The 20,029-nt window shown below is 46.6% G+C and overlaps 1 protein-coding gene across 2 annotated transcripts in view; it reads right to left on the minus strand.

Moving 5' to 3' along the window:
• Window positions 1-245: 245 nt before the first annotated feature.
• lcat (lecithin-cholesterol acyltransferase) overlaps window positions 246-20,029 on the minus strand; it is a 29,127-nt gene continuing 9,343 nt past the window's right edge. For both annotated transcript variants that reach the window (XM_072518427.1, XM_072518428.1), the window contains exons 2-6: window positions 17,514-17,670; window positions 15,361-15,476; window positions 14,537-14,632; window positions 13,929-14,153; window positions 246-1,224 (exon numbers count right to left, since the gene is read on the minus strand). In XM_072518427.1, the coding sequence (XP_072374528.1) occupies window positions 680-1,224; window positions 13,929-14,153; window positions 14,537-14,632; window positions 15,361-15,476; window positions 17,514-17,670 (1,139 nt within the window). In that variant the 3' untranslated portion in view covers window positions 246-679. The remainder of the gene's footprint in view (window positions 1,225-13,928; window positions 14,154-14,536; window positions 14,633-15,360; window positions 15,477-17,513; window positions 17,671-20,029) is intronic.

The following is a 20,029-nucleotide window of genomic DNA, read 5'->3' on the forward strand; positions in this document are numbered from 1 at the left end:
CGCTCGGTGAATTGGTCCAGGTGCGCCGCCAGTTTTGCTGTCGTAGAACTCCACAAATCCTGCTCCGGCGTCAACATTTTGTCTCAGGGACGATGAATCTGGCCCTTTGAGTTTACAATTCTAGTGTGGCCCCATGATAAAAGCAGTTTTAAATGACAGTTGTGTGTCAGCATGGGGATATTCCCTTCACTTCAGCAGCTTCAACTTTTACGGGTCAAATCTTTCATAAAATATAACAATTAAAATATTTTCTTTAAAAATGGTTTAATCTGCAGCGTTAAACATTTAAAAACATTTTAATGTTGCACATTTAGACATTTCAAGTTCCTTTTCCACACACAACTGACATCAGCTTACTCCCTGTACTAGATGGTTTTTTTTTCAAAGTATGTCCTCTGCTGGTTTGTCTAAGAAATGTCAACAGTTACCCAGTCTGGCCAAATCATGTAAAAACCCCATTTAACTGGGTATGATCATAAGTAATTTGTAGCTTGTAAGTTCAGAACTCTACCAAAGATGGTAGTGAATCTCACAACAGACATTGTTATTACAATAAAAATGCCCTGTAGATGTCTTTGAACCCTCTCAGAGAAGCCCATTCTTGTTTAAAGGCAGAGGTTGGAAATCTAAAGTTATGTGCGCTGAATCAGGGACACCTTAATCACTGTGCAAATCCCATCTAGTTTCTGGAATTGACTTGGCGTTCGGAATAGTTTCCTAGCAAAATAGCTTGAATGATCTCTAAAGCTTCAACGTCATAAATCGTATCAAAATGTTGTTTGCCAGGAAGTTCCACAAGATGAACGTTATGCTTTTGCTGGTCCTTCCATTCTCTGCACAGAGACAAGCTTTTCAGGCTCACGGTGTTGTCACCATCACCATAGACAATCTGTACTGGCTGGCTGGAAGGAAAACCTTCATCATATATATAAGTCATTGGTGTTGGGATGTCTGCACCATACATGCAGTATACATCCACCCCTGGTGGAGGCAAGTCGGTCAGAAAACCCCTGCTGTGTTGCCACTTGAACCAGCCATCTTCATGTCCTATGTCAGTGAAGAACTTCCTATAGTCATTGTATGTGTAGTTGTAGCTTGGTGTGGAAACAAATACATGGTCTGCTGGCCAGGCCCTTCTGGTAGGGAGTAGCCAATGGTTGGTTGTTGTCATTCGTTGTTGCTCCCGTATCTTCAGGAGGTCAAGAGCAAGGCCATAGTTGTCCCCTGGAAAGAAGAATTGAAGTAAGAAAAACATAAATGTGAAATCTCCATTCTCTTTTAATGATAATAATAATTTTTATTAGTGTCACAAGTAGGGGCGGCATGTGGCACAGTGGTTAACACTGCAGCCTATGGCGCTGAAGACCTGGGTTCGAATCCTGGCCCCGGGTAACTGTCCGTGTGGATTTGTACATTCTCCCTGTGTCTGCATGGGTTTCACCCCCACAACCCAAAGATGTGCAAGTTAGGTGGATTGGCCATGCTAAATTGCCCCTTAATTGGAAAAAAATAATTGGGTATTCGAAATTAAAAAAAAAAAAAAATTAATGTCACAAGTAGGCTTATATTAACACTGCAATGAAGTTACTGTGAAAAGTCCCGAGTCACCACACTGCGGCGCTTGTTCGGGTACACAGAGGGAGAATTCAGAATGTCCAAATTACCTAATAAGCACGTCTTTCGGGGCTTGTGGGAGGAAACCGGAGCACCCGGAGGAAACCCACACAGACACGGGGAGAACGTGCAGACTCGGCACAGCGACCCAAGTGGGAATCGAACCTGGGACAGTACAAAAGAAGCTTGATATCATCCAGGATTAAACAGCCCACTTGATCGACCCTCCATCCACCATCTTACACACTCTCTCCACCACTGATGCACAGTGTGTACTATATACAAGATGCACTGAATCCACTCACCGAGCCCCCCCCTCCAGCAGCTTCCTAACCCCTGATATCTACCGTCTAGAAGGACAAGGGCAGAATATGCATTGGAACGCCACCACTTGTAAGTTCTCCTCCAAGCCACCCAACATCCTGATTTGGAATTATATTGTCGTTCTTTCACTGTCACTGAGGCAAAATCCTAGAAATCCCTCCCTAACAGCACAATATGGGTTGCAGCAGTTTACGGTGGCGGTTCACCACCACCTTCTCCAGGGCAATTAGAGATGGACGATAAATGCTGGCCTAGCCAACAATACTCACATCTCATAAACACATAATAAAAAACCACAAATCCATCTGCATGTACAATGTGTACAAAGTGATGGTTGCACTTGTCAGCAAAATGAGATGATAAGCCGAGGCCTAGTTGCCAATGTTCAGGTGGATGTAGAAGATCCGAATACACCATTCAAAGGGCAGCTGGAACTGCACCCAGTCAACATTCACCACTGATAGCCAGATTAACTATTTGCCTATCTAACTTCCTGTTTGTGGGAGCCTGGCTACATGGAAATTTGCAGCCAAAATAAAATAAGCTACTGTTCAAAATTCTGAGTGAAGCACTTTGGGATGTCGAAGAATGTGAAAAGCTTTTTATAAAAGCAAGTTCTTCTCTCTGACCAAGTTTGTTTGTAAGTGTGGGTGGAATTCTTCCATGCCCCCGGTGGCGGGTTCATTGGTGGACAGGAGGGAGAATTCAGCGTGTCCCCCCAAATTGGTTTTGCACTGGTGTGAAATTCCAACTTGCCTGACATGGCAGATTGGGAACCCCAGTGGAGGCTGGTGTGGAGCTGATTTGCATCATGCTGTTAGGATGCAGATTAAGACTTGTCCACCCATACCGGAGTCTGCCCATGCTAGCGGGAAAAGACGTCGGTCCAGAACACATCTGGACAACCTGGTGTGTAGATGTCAGGATTGAACTGAACCTGGGGCTGAGCCGGGGGCTGCTTCTGGAGCTCAGGATGGAGATAATCGGCAGCACAAGACTCCGGAACACCACAGCAGTAGGCGGGGAGAGCATCTACAAGTGGACCTTCCAGATTTGGTGTCCTGGAGTAGGTCCAACTTCAGCCTCAGAGTGTTCCTGGAGATCCATCTCCTTTTTCAGGAGATCCATCTTCAATATGGTGCCTGGATAGGATGGCGGACTACACAGCATCAGGCTTGCACCTCCACGGAATATGGCACAGAACACCCAGTTGCATATTTAATGAGGTTGGAGCCGGAAGATATGATGTCTTTTGCACAGTGGTTAACACAGTTGCTTCACAGCACCAAGGACCCAGGTTTGATTCCCGGCTTGGGTGACTGTCTGTGCGGAGTCTGCACGTTGCCCTGTGTCTGCGTGGGTTTACTCGGGGTGCTCCGGTTTCCTCCTACAAGTCCCGAAGGACGTACTTGTTAGGTGAATTGGACATTCTGAATTCTCCCTCATTGTACCCGAACAGTCGCGTAGTGTGGCGACTAGGGGCTTTTCACAGTAACTTCATTGCAGTGTAAATGTAAGCCTGCTTGTGACACTAGCCAGGAAGACTCCTTGTTCCCACTTCCGTCACAGGCTTACTCCCAGGATAGGAGAATTCCATCCTACGTTTCTATACTCCCCATTATCATGAATCAACATGAAAATTGCTCTGGACTTATCTTTTCCACTTCACATGATACCTTGGGAGGAATTTACTGGCTGTTCAGGTCGGCGGGATTATCCGGTCCCACCGACGGCGCACCCCTGCCTCGGGTTTCCCGGCAACGAGGAGTGTATTCAACAAGAAAACCCGCTGACAATGGCGGGACCAGAAGATCCCGCTGGTGGGCCGCCTCCGCCGCCGAAAAACACCCGGCGGGTTGCGCAGAAAATTCCGCTCCTTATATCCATATATTATCTCTCATTTGTTTCCTGCTTGGGCTGAGCTTTCTCAGGCTGTCTCTGCTGATGGAGATCAGCCTCATGGTTCTTTCTGAAGTATATTCCACTGTGCCTTGATAATGATCACTGAACACAGTATCGAGGCTTAGCCTGACCACAGAATGCTACATTTTTATCATGCTAACTTTAGATTTATACTGTAATGATCTGGCATTAAAGCACATTCTACATTTAGGAAGGACAGGCAAAGAGGAAATGGGATGATGATGCACTGATTATAAGAGATTAGATCAGTATGTTAGTAAGAGAGGATGTCAGATTGGTAGAACAAAATGTGGAATCTGTTTGGGTGGAACTAAGAAACGGCAACGGGTAATAAACATTGGTAGGAGCTGTTTATAGCTACCAAACAGTAGTGATAGTGAGGAGCATGGTATTAATCATGCGATTAAAGAAGCATGTAGCATCATGGGTAACTTCAAATTGAGTAAATCTAACAAGCACTTGGGATGTGGAGGATATATTTACAGATTGTGTTTGGGATTGTAAGTTGAGGAACTGACTAGAGAACAGACTATTTTAGACCCAGAATTATGTAATGAGAAAGAGTTCATTTATAATCTCGTTGTAAAATAACCTGTAGGGATGAGTAACCATAATATGATAGAATTTTACGTTGGGCAGGATTTTCCATTTTTCCCCCCCAAATGTTGTCTCAGGTGGGAAAAGTGGTGTGTAGCCTTCCAGCTGCGCTGTTGGCTTTTCCCTCCCGAAAATTTTAAAAATACTTTGAAAAACAAAGTGTTGTTTCAGAGCCTGCCCTGCCGGCAAAATCAGCCTTCCAGAAATCGGGCTGCCCTTTAAAAGGATGCCCCGATCTAACAGAACTAAAATTAGATACATTAATCCACCCCGCACAGGCTTGGAGACCCCCACCCCCCACCCCCCAACATGCATTCAGAGAACTCCCACCCCACCCACGCACATGGAGAGCCCACGGACACAGAAAAAACCCCTCCCACACACACAGGGACCTCCCCAAAGGAACCCCCCCTCCCCAGCACTGCCCCAGCACTGTCCCCAGTACTGCCCCCTTCACTCTGTTTGGGAGGATATCCGAATGTGGAGGAACGATACTAATGATATTAAAATGTATTTAAATGGTGTTTCTGTCATTGCAAGGCAGGAACCAATTACATCACTGGCGGCGGGTTGTTGCCCTCTTTGGTTGTTTCTAAATATGGCGGTCAATATGGTCGCCTTCCTCAATTCTAATTACGTTTGCTTTAGAGTGGCCAGGTATCTTTCGATACCGCCACAAAGTTTAAACCCGAGTACTGATCAAAGAGTCGGTACACCAGTTAGTTAGTTCAAAGTCAATACTATTTATTTACATACATAGTAATATCTACTCATGCACGAAATACTACAGACTAAACTATCACTGCTGCTAAAGCCTATACTTAGCTTCGGGCACCCACTCAGTCAGAGGAACAATGGCTGTTGTTCGGTTCTGAGGCTGCTGGGGTCGAAGTGGTAGAGGGGAACAGCTAAGGTCGTCCATCTGGTAGCGAGCGTTCACCTTGGACTTACTTGCTTCTGGTGTAGCTGGTGGAAGGGTCTCTCTGCTGTGAGAGCCGATTCCAAGAGAGCGAGTCTCTCTTGGGGCTTTCTTCTTATACCCGAAGGGACTTCGCGCACTTTTGGGCGGGCCTTGAACTTGGCCCCAATCAATTGGGCCATTTCTTGATTATTCACCTTGATCCTGACCAATAAAGGGATGGGTGCCCTGATGGCTGGGCGTGTCCTAGGTGGCCGTTGGCCTGCTTTGTTTTCTGCTTTCAGTTTGGGGAACTGGCGCCGCGAGGTCTCGGGCCAGATCGGTTACTTAAGTATCTTCCTTTGTTCCCAGAGGTGGGCCATCCATATGCTAATGGGCCTACAGTTTCAGTCTCGTCTGGGAGCTATTTCTGCAATATGCAGACAGGCTCTGTGCCGGCTTGCTTTTCTTAACATTGTCCATTTTTCCCTGCAATCTTTGCAAATGTCCATTTTGTATTCTGGAAGTGGCCATCCCAGACAGATGGCTACAGGGTGGGAGGACGATCACATCGTCAGATTTTGTCGGCACAGATCTTGTTCTTCGGCTCTTTCTGAGATTTTCTGCCCATGGCAGATAGAGAGGCTAAATCCTGGCTGAGACATTTGAAAGTGAAATGGTTCAATCTGAAGCTGGGTGTTAATTTTGAACAAAGAAAGTTACGAAAGTATGAGGGGAAATTTAGCTGAAGTAGATTGGGAAAATACATTAATAGGTATGATGGTACATAGCCAATGGACTGTCTTTATAGAATAATTACACAGTTTATAGAAACCATACATTCCTTCAAGGCACAAAAGCCTAAAGAGAAAGGTAAGTCAACCGTGACTAACAAAAGAAGTTAAAGGGTTATATTAAGATTTTTTTTAAAAGGTCTATGATGTTGCCAGAAATAGTTGCATATCTGTGGATATGGTGCATTTTAGATTACAGCAAACTGAGAATTTGCTGTAACCAAGAAACTGAGAATAACATGTGAATGTAAACTTGCAAAAAATATAAAACTGGACTGCAAAAGCTTCTATCGGTAAGTAAAAAGGAAAGGTTTGGATAAGACAAATGTGGGTCCATCACAGTCCATTTACAATGGGGAATAGAAAAATTGCTGAGAAGCTCAATTATTACTTTATGTCTGTTGTCACCGAGGAAGGAACAAGAAATCTCCCGCAATTAGAGATCCAAGGGATGAGGGAGAATTAGGAATTGAAGTAAATTAGTATTAGCAAGAAAGTTGTGTTGGTGTAAAGAATGTGATTGAAGGTTGATAAGTTCCCAGGACCTGATATTCTATATCCTAGAGTGTTGAAAGAGGTAGCTATGGAGTTAATGGGTGTATTGGTGATCATCCAAAATTCTATAGATTCTGGAATAGTTCCTGCAGATTGGAAGGTAGCAAATGTCAAACCATTATTTAACAAGGGAGGGAGAGAGAAAACTGAGCTACAGATTTGTTAGTCTTATGTCAGTAGTAGGGAAAATGCTAGAATCTATTCCAATGGATGTGATAAATGGATAAACTTGGATAATAATGATCTGACTGGGCATAATCAACATGGATTTATGACTGGGAAATCATGTTTGATGAACCTGTTAGTTTTTTGAGGATGTTACTAACTGAATTGATAGAGAGGAGTTGGTGGATGTTTTATACTTTGATTTTCAGAAAGCTTTTAATAAAGTTCACCACAGAAGGTTGGTCAAATTAAAGCAGATGGGATAGGAAGTAATATCCTTGCATGAATTCTGGATTGGTTGACAGGCAGAAAACAGACAGTAGGAATAAACTGTGTGTGACAATAAGGGTATCGCAATGATCAGTACTTGGGTCCCAATGATTTGGATATGGGAACCAAATATCATGGACGGGATTCTTCGGAAACCGGCGGGGCGGGCAACTCCGGCGCGAAGGAGTGGCATGAACCACTTTGGCATCGGGTCGCCCCGAAGGTGCGGAATCCTCTACACCTTCAGGGGTTAGGCCGGCAAGGGAGCGGTTTACGCCCCGCTGGCCGGCGCGGAATGGGCTTGGCACCACGCCAACTGGCGCCGAAGGGCCTCCGCCGGCCGGCGCGAGTTGGCGCATGCGCGGGGGTGCCAGCGTATGCTGGCATCAACCCAGCGTATGCGCAGGGGGGGGTTCACCTCCGCGCCGGCCATCGCGGACCGTTACACTGGCCGGCGCGGAGGAATAGAGTGCCCCCACGGCACAGGCCCACCCGTGGATCGGTGGGCTCCGATCGCGGGCCAGGCCACCATGGGTCACCCCCCAGGGCTAGATCCCCCCGCGTTCACCCGAGGACCCCAGAGGCTGCCCGCGGAGCCAGGTCCCGCCGGTAAGTACCTGTCGTAACATACGCCGGCAGGATCGGCCTATAACAGGCGGCCACTCGGCCCATTGCGAGCCGGAAAATCGCTGGGAGGGCCGCTGCCAACGGCCTCCAACAGGCATGGCGCAATTCCCGCCCCAGCCAAATCCCCGGCGCTGGAGAATTCGGCAGCCGGCGGGGCGGGATTCACGCCACCCCCGGTGATTCTACGGCCTGGCGGGGGGTCGGAGAATCTTGCCCAATATTTCCAAGTTGATGACATAAAGCACATGTGTTGTGAGGAAGAAGCAAAGTGGCTTTGAGGGGATTTGGGCAGATTTGGTGCATGGGCAAGAACGTGGCAGATGGAATACAATCTGGAAGAATGTGAGGTTATCCACTTTAGTGGGAGGAACAGATGTGCAGAGTATTTCTTAAATGCTAAGCGATTAGAAATTTTAGATGAACTAAGGGACCTGGGTGTCCTTGTCAATAAGTCACTGAGAGCTAACATGCAGGTGCAACAAGCAATTAAGAAGACTCATGTTATATTAGCCGTTATTGCAAGAGGATCTGAGTACAGAAATAGTGAAGTCTGGTCCCTTTACCTTGGAAAATATACTATTCCAAAGAGGGAGTGTAACAGAGGTTCACCAGATATGTTCTTGAGATGGCAGGACTGTCCCATGAAGAGAGATTGGGGGAACAAACCCTGCAATCTCTAGAACTTCAGTGAATGAGAGGTGATGTCATTTATATGTACAAAATACTTAAAGGAATAGACAGAGTAGATGTCAGATAAGATGTTCTCCCGGTTGGGGAGTCTAGAACCAGGGGACACAATTTCAAAATAATGGGGAAGACCGAGATGAGGAGAAATCATTTTACTCAGAGGGTTGTGAATCCTTTGAATTCTCTATCCAGAGTCACTGAATATGTTTAAAGCAGAGATTGACAGATTTCTAAATACAATTGGCAAAGGATTATGGGGAAAATGTGGGAAAAAGGCATAGAGATGGATAATCAGCCATGATTGTGTCCAATGGCGAAGCAGGCCCGATGGGTTGAATGGCCTACTCCTGCTCCTATGACCCTGTGACACATTCTTATGTGTCCCTATTAATAACTTCTACATCAAGCTCCCCCACAACAGGCCACAAACCGCTCCTCGATCCACCTCCACCCCATGAAATCCCTTCTCAGAGAAAGTTCTGGAAGATGAGTGACTCTTTTGTATCTGCCAATATTTTAGAATTATTGGATGTTAAATGAGCATTGAGCGCCACCAGTTTGCTAATCTTCTAATTCACTTTGGGTGGCTGAAGGTTCGCTCTTGTTTCAAGACGAGCCTTCAAATAGCTGAACTGACATCATGGGCGGGATTCTCCGACCCCCTGTCAGGGGACGGCGTGAACCCCCCCCGCCGGCTGCCGAATTCTCCGGCGCCGGGGATTTGTTGGGGCGGGAATCGCACCGCACCGGTCGGCGGCCGCTAGCAGCAGCGCCCCTGGCAATTCTCGGCCCGCGATGGGCCAAGTGGCCACCCATTTTAGGCCGGTCCCGCCGGCGTAAATTACAACAGGCACTTACCGGCGGGACTGGGCTCTGCGGGCAGCCTCCGGGATCCTCGGGGGGGCGCAGGTGGATCTGGCCCCGGGGGGGCCCTCACATGGCCTGGCCCGTGATCGGAGCCCACCGATCCGCAGGCGGGCCTGTGCCGTGGGGGCACTCTATTCCTCCGCGGTGGCCGGTGTAGCTGTCCGCAATGTCCGGCGCGGAGAAGAACCCCCTGCGCATGCGCTGGGATGACGCTAGCACACGCTGGCGCTTCCGCGCATGCGCCAACTCGTTCCAGCCAGCGGAGGCCCTTTCGGTGTCAGTTGGTGTGGCGCCAAGACCCTTCCGTGCCGGCTGGCACGGCGCAAACCACTCCGCCGCTGGCCTAGCCCCTGAAGATGTGGAAGATTCTGCACCTTCGGGGCGGCCCAACGCCGGAGTGGTTCACACCACTCCTTCGCGCCGGAGTTGCCCGCCCCGCCGGTTCGCGGAGAATCCCGCCCCTCGTACTTTTCAGATGGAAAATTATGAGTCTGAATTGAACACATCAGACAGCATGCACGTGCCATTAACACTTCAAAATGTTTTAAATGGTATACTTCAGAGTTGTAGCCAAGTTGATAACTATTAGGCAATTTTTCAGTTACTCAGTTCCACAATCAGCCTACATTAACATATCAGTTCCCTCGGCGCAGTATAATTATAAATGGATCCTTTATAAGCAGGTTTATAATTTTCACTTGGTCATACAGAACTTGAAGTTTGTTGGAAAGAGAGACCATGTTGCCAAAGTTTTTTGTCTTGCACTCATCAGGATAAACACAAGAATATCAAATTTCAAACAATCACAATTTATATTATAGGAGAAAAGGGTGCCAATTGGTTGACAAGTTGACTTTGATTGGCTGAGGCATTGTCATAGAGAAAGCTATCCTGCAGTACATTGACTATCCTGATCAGATTGTGTATCATGCAGACTCACAATATCAGACAAGTGGCAATCTGCCTCAAATTACATTAGAAAGACAAAGTATTTCAAACATTTTAATAGTTTCAGAAAGTTGTTTAATGCTGCTAATATCCAGTGGCTATGTGAACTAACAGGATGCTATCGTCAGTCCAAAAAGATGTTCTGCCAACATACAATTGAGCGACATTGTATATACATTTCAATGTTGGAGCAGTGCCAAGTATGCAGGCCATACATCCCAAAGATTGGCTGATCAAATCAAACAGCATGTTCCTTTGGGTATTTGTAATAAGCAGAGTACAGACCGCTCTCAACCAGCCTACACCTGAAAAACCCAAAACAAAACGTCAACTGCTAGATATCAGTCCATAACTGGAAAGTACTTGCTGATCAATCCTGAGTGCAATAATAGCTACACTAAAACCAAGTTCAGATAATCAGTTGAACTTGTAATGTGGCTCATTTATGCTTGCTGGAAGTGGCACACATTCATACACAGGGACTCGTTCTGAGCAAACAAAAAGAATATGTCCAGGCTTTGTGCCTCTTTTGAATTACCCAGGAGCTTGGGGAGCCTATAGTTGCTTGTTGCTTTCTCCATGGCAACTTATCAACCAATCAGCATCCTTTGCTCCTGTAGTATAAATTGTTGTGATCGTTTGAAATTTGACATTCTTGTGTTTGTCCTGATGAGTGGAAGGTGAAAAGCTTCAGCAATATGTCTCTCTTTTCAACAATGGTTATAACTTTGCCATTCAGAGCACAGATAAAGTGTTCCTTCAGTGAGAGTAATACTAAAGTATAATTTGTTTGAAACCAATACTATTCATTAACATGATAACTCCCCTTGAAAGATGAAAGGATTTAAGCTCACTTCACTGAGATACTAAAGTTGAAAGTTTCTACTGAGTTGGAACATTTTATTTTATTTTTGGACTGCTCTCAGCTAGGGACAAAAATAGTGAGGTGAATTCCCCCAATGTCAGGCAACAGACCAAGTTCAAAGTTAGTTAAACATAAAAAAAGTTCTGGATTTCAACAGAGTCCGTGGGAGGGACACAGAAAGTAAACAATGTTGCAAAAAGTTGCTTCGAAACTTCTATTTCGAACAGGGATGAAAAACAGGGATGGCGGATCTGCAACGTTAGTTGTACAATGGATGTCAAACTGAAAACCTGACTCCTCCCATCCATTTGTTTTTCCCTCTCCCCAAGCTGCCCAAAGGAAAATGTGCATTGTTTGATATTTGTTTCATTCTGGAGGATCTACAATCAAAAGAGATCCACACACCTCACACAGACTGCTCAAGATTTTCCCTATCTAAGGGAAATTAATAACCCAAGTTACCAAGAGGTAGCATTAGACTGGACTAGGTGAATTTACTAGACTAGTTCACAACACACTCTCTCTCACAAATCTGTGGTAACTGATGGAGAAGGTTGGAGGTGACTGTATGTATATGAATCCTGGTTGGCTCTACTTTGTAAGTCTCTATATTCTATCTGATTTTGTATAAATTTGATTTGTGAGATTAGTTTGTCAAATTCCTGGCGTGCGTACACATAATTCCTGCCTATCTGAAGCGCGAACGACAACAGGGACAGATCTTCAATTTACTGCATGAGGTGGGCAGTGGCAAGGGGAAGGGTCAGGCGGTAAAACTGGCATTAACCTGGTGTGCATTATAGAATCTGTGTAATATCATTGATGTCAAAAGATAATGGGCCTGATTCTGCGATTCTGCGATTCTGAGGCTCACTGCAGAGGATCTGTGGCGTTTTATGTGGACAGAATCGGTGGCACCCCCTCACCGATCCTGCGACCGAGTAAAACACCCAGCCCCCATGAAATAAATGGCTGGAGAATGACCAGGTTAATGGCCGCACATGTACATGACGGCGATCTGCAACAGTCGTGCCGTAAAACATGGTGCCAGCTGTGCGCAGACGTGACCTGCCAGATAGCGCCCCCCCTGGCCACCCCATCGCCACCCCCTAGCCACCCCCCACTAGTCTCCCCGCTCCTATGGAAGCCCACCCCTCCAGCCAGCAGCACGGCTCCCGCCCGACTGTGGCGGTGTTGGACACAGGCCGCAGCCACCACACCAGGGACAGGATTCTTGCCCCCGCCGTCTGTCGAATTCTCCGGTGCCGGGGATTTGGTGGGGGCGGGAATTGCGGCGCGCCGGTCGGCGGCCGCTAGTAGTGGCCCCCCAGCGATTCTCCGGCCCGCGATGGGCCGAGTAGCCGCCCGTTTTGGCCAGTCACACCGGTGTATGTTACACCAGGTATTTGCCGGCGGGACCTGGCTGCGCGGGCGGAGTCCGGGGTTCTCGGGGGGGGTCGCGGGGGGATCTGGCCCCGGGAGTTGCCCCCAAGGTGGCCTGGCCCGCGATCAGAGCCCACCGATACGCGGGCGGGCCTGTGCCGTGGGGGCACTCTATTCTTCTGCATCGGCCGCTGTGGTCCTCCGCAATGGCCAACGCGGAGATGAATCCCACCTGCGCATGCGCTGGGATGGCGCCAGCATACGCTGGCACTCCCGCGCATGCGCCAACTCGTGCCGGCCGGCGGAGGACCTTCAGCGCTGGTTGGTGTGGCGCCAAGCCCCTTCCCCGCCGGCTGGTGCGGCGCAAACCACTCCGCCGCCGGCCTAGCCCCTGAAGGTGCGGAGGATTCCGCACCTTTGGGGCTGCCTGTCGCCGGAGTGGTTCACGCCACTCCTTCGCGCCGGAGTTGCCCGCCCCGCCGGTTCCCGCCCCTGGTTCCCGCACTGCTGAGACCATGAGTGAACCGCGCCGTTGTGAACTCAGCCCATCGGGGTGACGCCGGTTCGGATGGGGCGGAGGATACGAAATCTGCATCAAACAGGTGCCACCCCAGATTTCGACGTCAAAAGGGATTCTCCGCCCGATCGTCGATTACGAAATTGGCGTCGGGGAACGGAGAATCCAGCCCAATAATTGTGAGGCACTTGCCTGGATGAGTGCAGCTCCAACAACACTCAAGAATCTCAACACCATCCAGGACAAAGCAACCCCCTTTACTGGCACCCCATCTACCACTTTAAACGTTCAGTCCCTCCACCATTAGTGGACTGTGGTCGTAGTGCATCTATTGGATGTATTGCAGTAACTCAACAAGGATCCTTTAACAGCATCTTCCAAATGCATAAACTCTACCACCTTGAAGGACAAGGGTAGCAGATACATGGGAAAACCAGCACCTGTATGTACACCTCCAAGTCGTACACCAGCCTTATTTGGAAATATATCACTGTTCTTTCACTATCGCTGGGTCAAAATCCTGGAACTCCCTTCCTAACAGCACTGTGGAGGTTCCTACAACACATGAACAGTGGCGGTTCAAGAAAATGGCGCACTATCACCTTCCCAAGGGCAGTCAGTGATGTGCAATAAACTCTGGCCTAATCAGTGAGGTCCACATCTCATGAACAAATGAGCATCAAGCACTTTGGGACATATGGTCGTGAAAATTGTGATCTAAATACAAGTCTTTTCTTTCAAAAATGGCACCAGATTTTCAGAACTTTACCACAAGCTTTCCAAATACACGATGACAGAGAACAAGTTGCCAGCTTTTATAACTTCATTTACAGTTCCCGACGTTCCATGGGACAATAATAGGAGAATAACTGTACACACATAAATAATCGTTACCTGAAGCAAGCACAGCAAGAGATTTAACTGTCCCGCCCCATGGAGCTCCGAGTGATATGAATCCATGAATGAATTTGTCTTTCCATTCCTGGGGCTGCCTCCTCAGGAAGTACAAGATGTACAGATTCCCCATGCTGTGCCCCAGCAGGTAAACGGGCTTGCTGTAGGCCCTGTGCATTTCCTCGATTAGTTCCTTCAATTTGTCAAAATACTCTTCTTGCTCATCTGTCAATCAAAATGGAGCCAAGTGTTACGATCGGCAACAGCTTTGCACATGAGCAGTGAGTGCACTGTGAGGGCGTAAAAAAGATGGAGTGTATGTTCATGGCTCTTCACCCTGCGTGTTCCTACTCACAGCTATACTGCTATGCCCAAGAAAAGATTGCACGTCTTTGGGCAATGTATGAGGTGCGGGACTCATTAGATAGCTGATTCAATGAGTTAACACAGACATGATGGGTTGAATGGCCTCCTTTTGTGCCGTCATGTTATGTGCTGAGCTGCCGCAGAAGTCTACGTTCAGATTTCAGTGGTAATATTTTTCACGTGGTTAGTATTTTTGGTCAGAAAAGTAGTCGCTTGAAGAGGTGTCCGTTATCTGTACTCACATGCTGCCACTCTCCAGTCATAAGGGGCAGCTCGCACAGTCTCATCACGAACATAGCCTGCGTTCACCAAGAACTGCACCAACGTGTGCAAGTACCCTGTTAAAGGAAAATTCCAGTTTTTACGCACAGTAAACTGTTCAACATGGCTGACCTGGTTACCAAATGGGCCCCACAAACTGGGCCATAACATTGGCCTTATGGGTTAACGGAAGTAATTGAGGCTGCGTTTTTAATTGAAAATTTCAAACCCAAAATGGATAGATTCTTGTTAAGTAAGGGTATTAAAGGGTGGAGGACTAAAATAGAAACATGGACTCAGGATATAGATCAGCAATGATCTAATATAATGGCAGAACAAGCTTGAGGGTCTGAATGGCCTATTCTTGTTCCTGGGTTTCAAAGAGATCAGGATACAATAGGGACATGATCAGCTGGTAGTTTGCTGAGGGACATATACCTACACTGTGTTTGCATCAGGTACACTATGGTGAGGAGATGATAATACTGTAGCTACAGTCTTACCTATTCCAAAGAGGGTGAGTGTAGAATATCAAATCTTAAAGAGGTGGAGAAGGACTCAATGAAGAAAGGGATAGAATGATGGCCACATGAGTAAACACTGATCCCGTGAAAGAAGTAGATGAGAAATAGATTTACCAAAGGATCGGGAATCAATAAGTGCTTGCAGGTGTGGGAGTTTGCTGCGTGCAAAATGGCTGCCACATTTCCTGCAAGGTCTACATTTTAATAAGTGCATCATTGACTGTAAGGTGCTTTGGGATATCCTGTGCTTGTGAAAGGTTTGCCAGCTTTCCCAAACAAACCTGCAAGTTTCAATGGATCCAGGTACTCCACGGAATAGGTCTTCCCAAAGCCAGGAATCCGGGTCACCACTCCAGGTGAATTAGAGCTTCTCTTTGTCGTTCGGTTGTAAACAAGTCTAAGAAAGATTCAGTTGTGTCAAATGCCAATGAAGTGAAACATTAAGCAAACCATACACGATGCTCGACAGAAGTGACTTTTCTCATCCTTCATCTGCATTGGGTTTACACTGGACTAGGTTTTCAAGTTGCCAGCTGACTGTAAGACTGGCATTGATGGGAATGAAAATCAGACAGTTTCTGTAATGGACACCCAATCCATAGCACCAACTCTAATCCTGGACAACAAGCTGAGAAGTCACTTCTAAATGTCAGAGGCTTTCACGGTTCTGATCTCATCTCCTCTATTCCCATTTAGTTCTGATCAACATGAGGGACTTCTGTTTCATTCCCATTCAGATAAATTCCAGTTTCAGCTTCACATTTGTGGGGATGAGCCAAGCAGAACTTGAATGCTTGCCTTCTAGAGGTAGAGGAAGGTTTCTAGCCCATGCCAACAGCAGCTGGCATCAGTCAGGCATTGGCCGTCCAATCAGCTGAGGGAGGTGAGGAGATGAGGGAGACTTTGGAGAATTGGGAAACACCACAAAGAAAACAAATGAAAAGCAGCATTCAATACACTTGATAATAAGAAAGATAAAAAGTCAGCCTTTTTGTTAAATCTGTACTTGTCCTTACTATAGCATCCGTACCTTATTTTGATATCTGCAGAGAAAACCTGTAAAAATGATTTGATCTTAAATGGTAGAAGGCTTTACGGATCCCAGCCGGGAGTGGGCTGGGCAGGGAAAAGAGCGGGTAAAATAGGATGTCTGGCTAGGCCACCACCTACCAATCTACCCCAGAGCTGCCCCCAGCTTGTGGGTGAGCGGGTAAGGCCACGTCGCCCATCCTTAGATCTGCTCCTGATTCTGCCCCCACTGCAGTAATACCTGCGGCTATGGAAGGTGGAATGAAGGAGGCCAGTCGTACACTTCACCAGTTCAGGTGAAAAGGTAGGAAGGAAGGGGCAGTATCTTCTGTGCCCATCTGGTGCAGCCCCTCAATAAGGTTTGACAAAAAGAGTCATCCAGACTCAAAACGTTAGCTCTCTCCTCTCCACAGATGCATTCAGACCAACTGAGATTGTCCAGTATTTCATGTTTTTGTTTCAGATTCCAGCATCTGCAGTAATTTGCTTTTACCCTCAAGATGGTACCTTCCCCCTTGGTGCCTCCCTCCCTGGTCTCCAGAATGCAACACCCATGGCCTCAACATCCCCCTAACCCCTCCCTCCAGAATACCTAGCCCCCCATCCCTCCCCAACCAAAAGCCCGGACGTAGCTAAGTCCGGTATCCATTCTTCCTGATCAGTACTGCTTGTAGCTCACCTCCCTCAGCTAATTGGATGGCCTTCTTAGTTATGCCATTGCCTGACTGATGCCAGCTGCTGGTGGCATGGGCTAGAAACCTTCCTCTTCCTCCTAGCAGGCACTGTTGTAACTACTAAACTACTGGCCAATTAGCTTGGCTGGCCGCTTTCAAGGATGGGAGATCCTGACCCCAAGAGGCGGAAGTCCCACAATTGCCTTGGGAAGGCCAACCCCAGTGTATTACCATTGCACGGCAGCCTTTATAAAACTCGGTTGGCTCGGGACTGACTTTTCAGGGTGGGCAATACATGCCCCCCCCCCCTGTAAAATTCACACTGATGTCTGAGTGATTGAGAGATGGTCACTGAAGTAAATGGAATACATGGAATATTGGTAACACTGGGGGCAATGGAATCTGAGACAAATGCCAAGGATTTCCTTGGAGATTCTTCCACTGGCCACCATAACGTTGCCTTAAGATTGGTGGAAGCTCTGCTTACTTATTTATCTCAGTTTCCTGCCAATGTTACATCAGCAGGTGGACTCCAGCATGACCCCAACCAATAATGAATGGACTACCATTCGAATGAATCTCTCTGATGCCCCTGAAACTCATGTTGAAATCTATGCACAGGAGAATTCCCAACTTGCACAGACAACAATTAAATTCTGATGTGAAAGGCAATACTATGAAAGGAAGATGAATAAAGTCCAGATTGCCTGATCATGGTGAGACCTCAATACCTGATATTATCTAGCCAGCAGTCAATTCCAATGGGCATGAACATGTTCAGATTGAGCCACAATGCAAAGTATTGATTGGTCTTCCTCATGCATAGCCAGTGGACTACAGTGGATTTATTCAGCTTCGCTTCCAGACGGTTTCCAACATGTCCGGGCACTTAGAACAACAAAAAAACACACAGGATAATTGTGAGTCATTTACCTAAAGTGGTCGATTTTCAGATTGATGCCCAGATGTAGACTGGTGATACCCATTTTCAGGAGTCTTTTCTCACCTCCTTTAACATGGAGTGTGATAGAAAACTCTCCACTTGCCTGGATGAGTGCAGCTCCAACAATACTCAAGAAGCACAACACCACCCAGGACAAAGAAGCCCGTTGATCGACATCCCATCTACACCTTAATTATTCACTCCTTCCACCTCCAGCACACAGCAGCTGCAGTGCGCCCACTGCAGCAGCTCACCAAGTCTCCATTGATGATATCTTCCAAACCGCTAACACCTCAAACACCAAGGGCAGCGGAAATTTGGGAACACCAGCACCGGTAAGCACCCCTCCAAGTCACTCATCATTGTGACTTGGAACCATATCGCCATTCCTTCATTGTCACTAGGTCTAAATCCTGGAGCTCCCTTCATAACAGCACTGTGGGTGTATCTACACCACATGGAATACAGCGGTTCAAGAAGGCAGCTCACCTTTCTCAAATTCTCAAAGACAATTAGGGATGGGCAACAAATGCTGGGCCTGGCCGGTGACACTCATATCCCATGAAAGAAAAAAACAACTGAACATCAGGTGGTGTCTGTGCCGCACAGCCAATCTTTCACATCACTTTTACTCTTGGCAAGTAAGTTGATAATCTGAAATAAAAATAGAAAACAGAGGAACTACTTGACAGGAGAGGGAGACTCCATGGAGGGACTTGATGATCAGATCTGGCCATCACTGTACTTTTGTGATTGAGGTAACCCTGCACCTCCTTGTATGAGAATATCAGGCAGTGACCATGTATTATAATGCTAGATGTGTGAAGCTCGTTAAATTGGAAGTTGCTGATTACATGTACACATGCATGGTAAGTAAGCATAACTATAAAGTTGTCAAAAATCTTGGTATAAGCCAGTGTTGACTGAAAGACAAGAAATTATGGCAGGCATACTTGTACCATCTACCTGAAAATGGTTGGGCAGCCTTAACCTTCCAGTATTCGTACGGTCTGGCAATTTCTTCTGTATCTAAATATGTGTGTTTAAACTTATTTGCCAATGAGAGAGAAACCAACAAATAGCAGTGAGCGAGGAGCAGAAATGAGATAGAACCATAGAATTCCTACACTGCAGAAGGAACCCAGACAGCCCATCGAGTCTGCACCGACCCTCTGAAAGAGCACCCCTCCTAGGCCCACTGGCCCACTCCACCCTGTAACCCCACCTGACCTGCACACCTTTGGACACTTAGGGGCAATTTTATCATGACCAATCTACCTAACATGCACGTCTTTGGACTGTGGGAGGAAACCGGAGCACCCAGAAGGAACCCACGCAGACACGGGGAGAATGTGCAAACTCCACACAGACAGTCACCTGAGGCTGGAATTGAACCCGGGTCCCTGGCGCTCTGAGTGAGCAGTGTTAACCATTGTGCCACCACGCAGAGAGATATAAACAGTAAAATTAGAAATGACTAAAAATTTGCATAATCAAATTAAGGAAAACAGCAAAAGTTACAAAGGAGATATTGAATTATGCAGACATCAATGTCCAAGTGCAACTAATAATGTTGTCAAGCTGCAGGCATTAACTTGTTCCATGGGATTATGAGATGGTTGCTTTAACAGAGAGACGACTCAAACAGGGCCAGAAACCAGTGTTTAATATTCTTAGTTGTAAAACATTCAGCAATGAAAGAGAAAGAGAAAGAAAGGGGAAAACGTGACAGTATTGATTAAGGATAATGTTACAACTCTAAACAGAATCTATTGGCTTGAATTTTTTAAAGAATTCAATGGAGCTCCAAACAATATTGCCAAGACTAGAAAGCTTGTGGCGAATTTCAATGGCATGTACAAAAATGAAATAGTAACATAAATATAGATTGGGAAAAACAAAGTGCTGAGGGTAAGGAAGTAGAGGAATTTCTGATTTGCATACAGGAGAACATTCTTGGTCAATCTCGCTCCTGTCTAACAAGGTAGGAATCAATGTTGGTTCTGGGTAAATAAATCGGGCAAATGGAGTGTGTTACAGTAGGGGATTGTCCTGCTAACAGTGATCACAACATATAAGAGTAAATATGGAAGAAATTAGAAAATATCTGAGGAAAATTGGTCAACTGGAGAAGAGCTAATTTCAGTGATTTAAAGGTACATGGAGATGGGGAAAGGCAATTGTAGGATATAGCAACAATGAAGCAATGGAGGACTTTCAGGAAAGAGATGGTGTAGTTCGAAACTGGACATACATTTTTGAATAAACAAGTTGGAGCATGGAAAAGCTAATGCCCGCTTTTCA

This window comes from Scyliorhinus torazame, chromosome 10 (genome assembly GCF_047496885.1).
Source record: "Scyliorhinus torazame isolate Kashiwa2021f chromosome 10, sScyTor2.1, whole genome shotgun sequence".
Taxonomy (NCBI): Eukaryota; Metazoa; Chordata; class Chondrichthyes; order Carcharhiniformes; family Scyliorhinidae; genus Scyliorhinus; species Scyliorhinus torazame.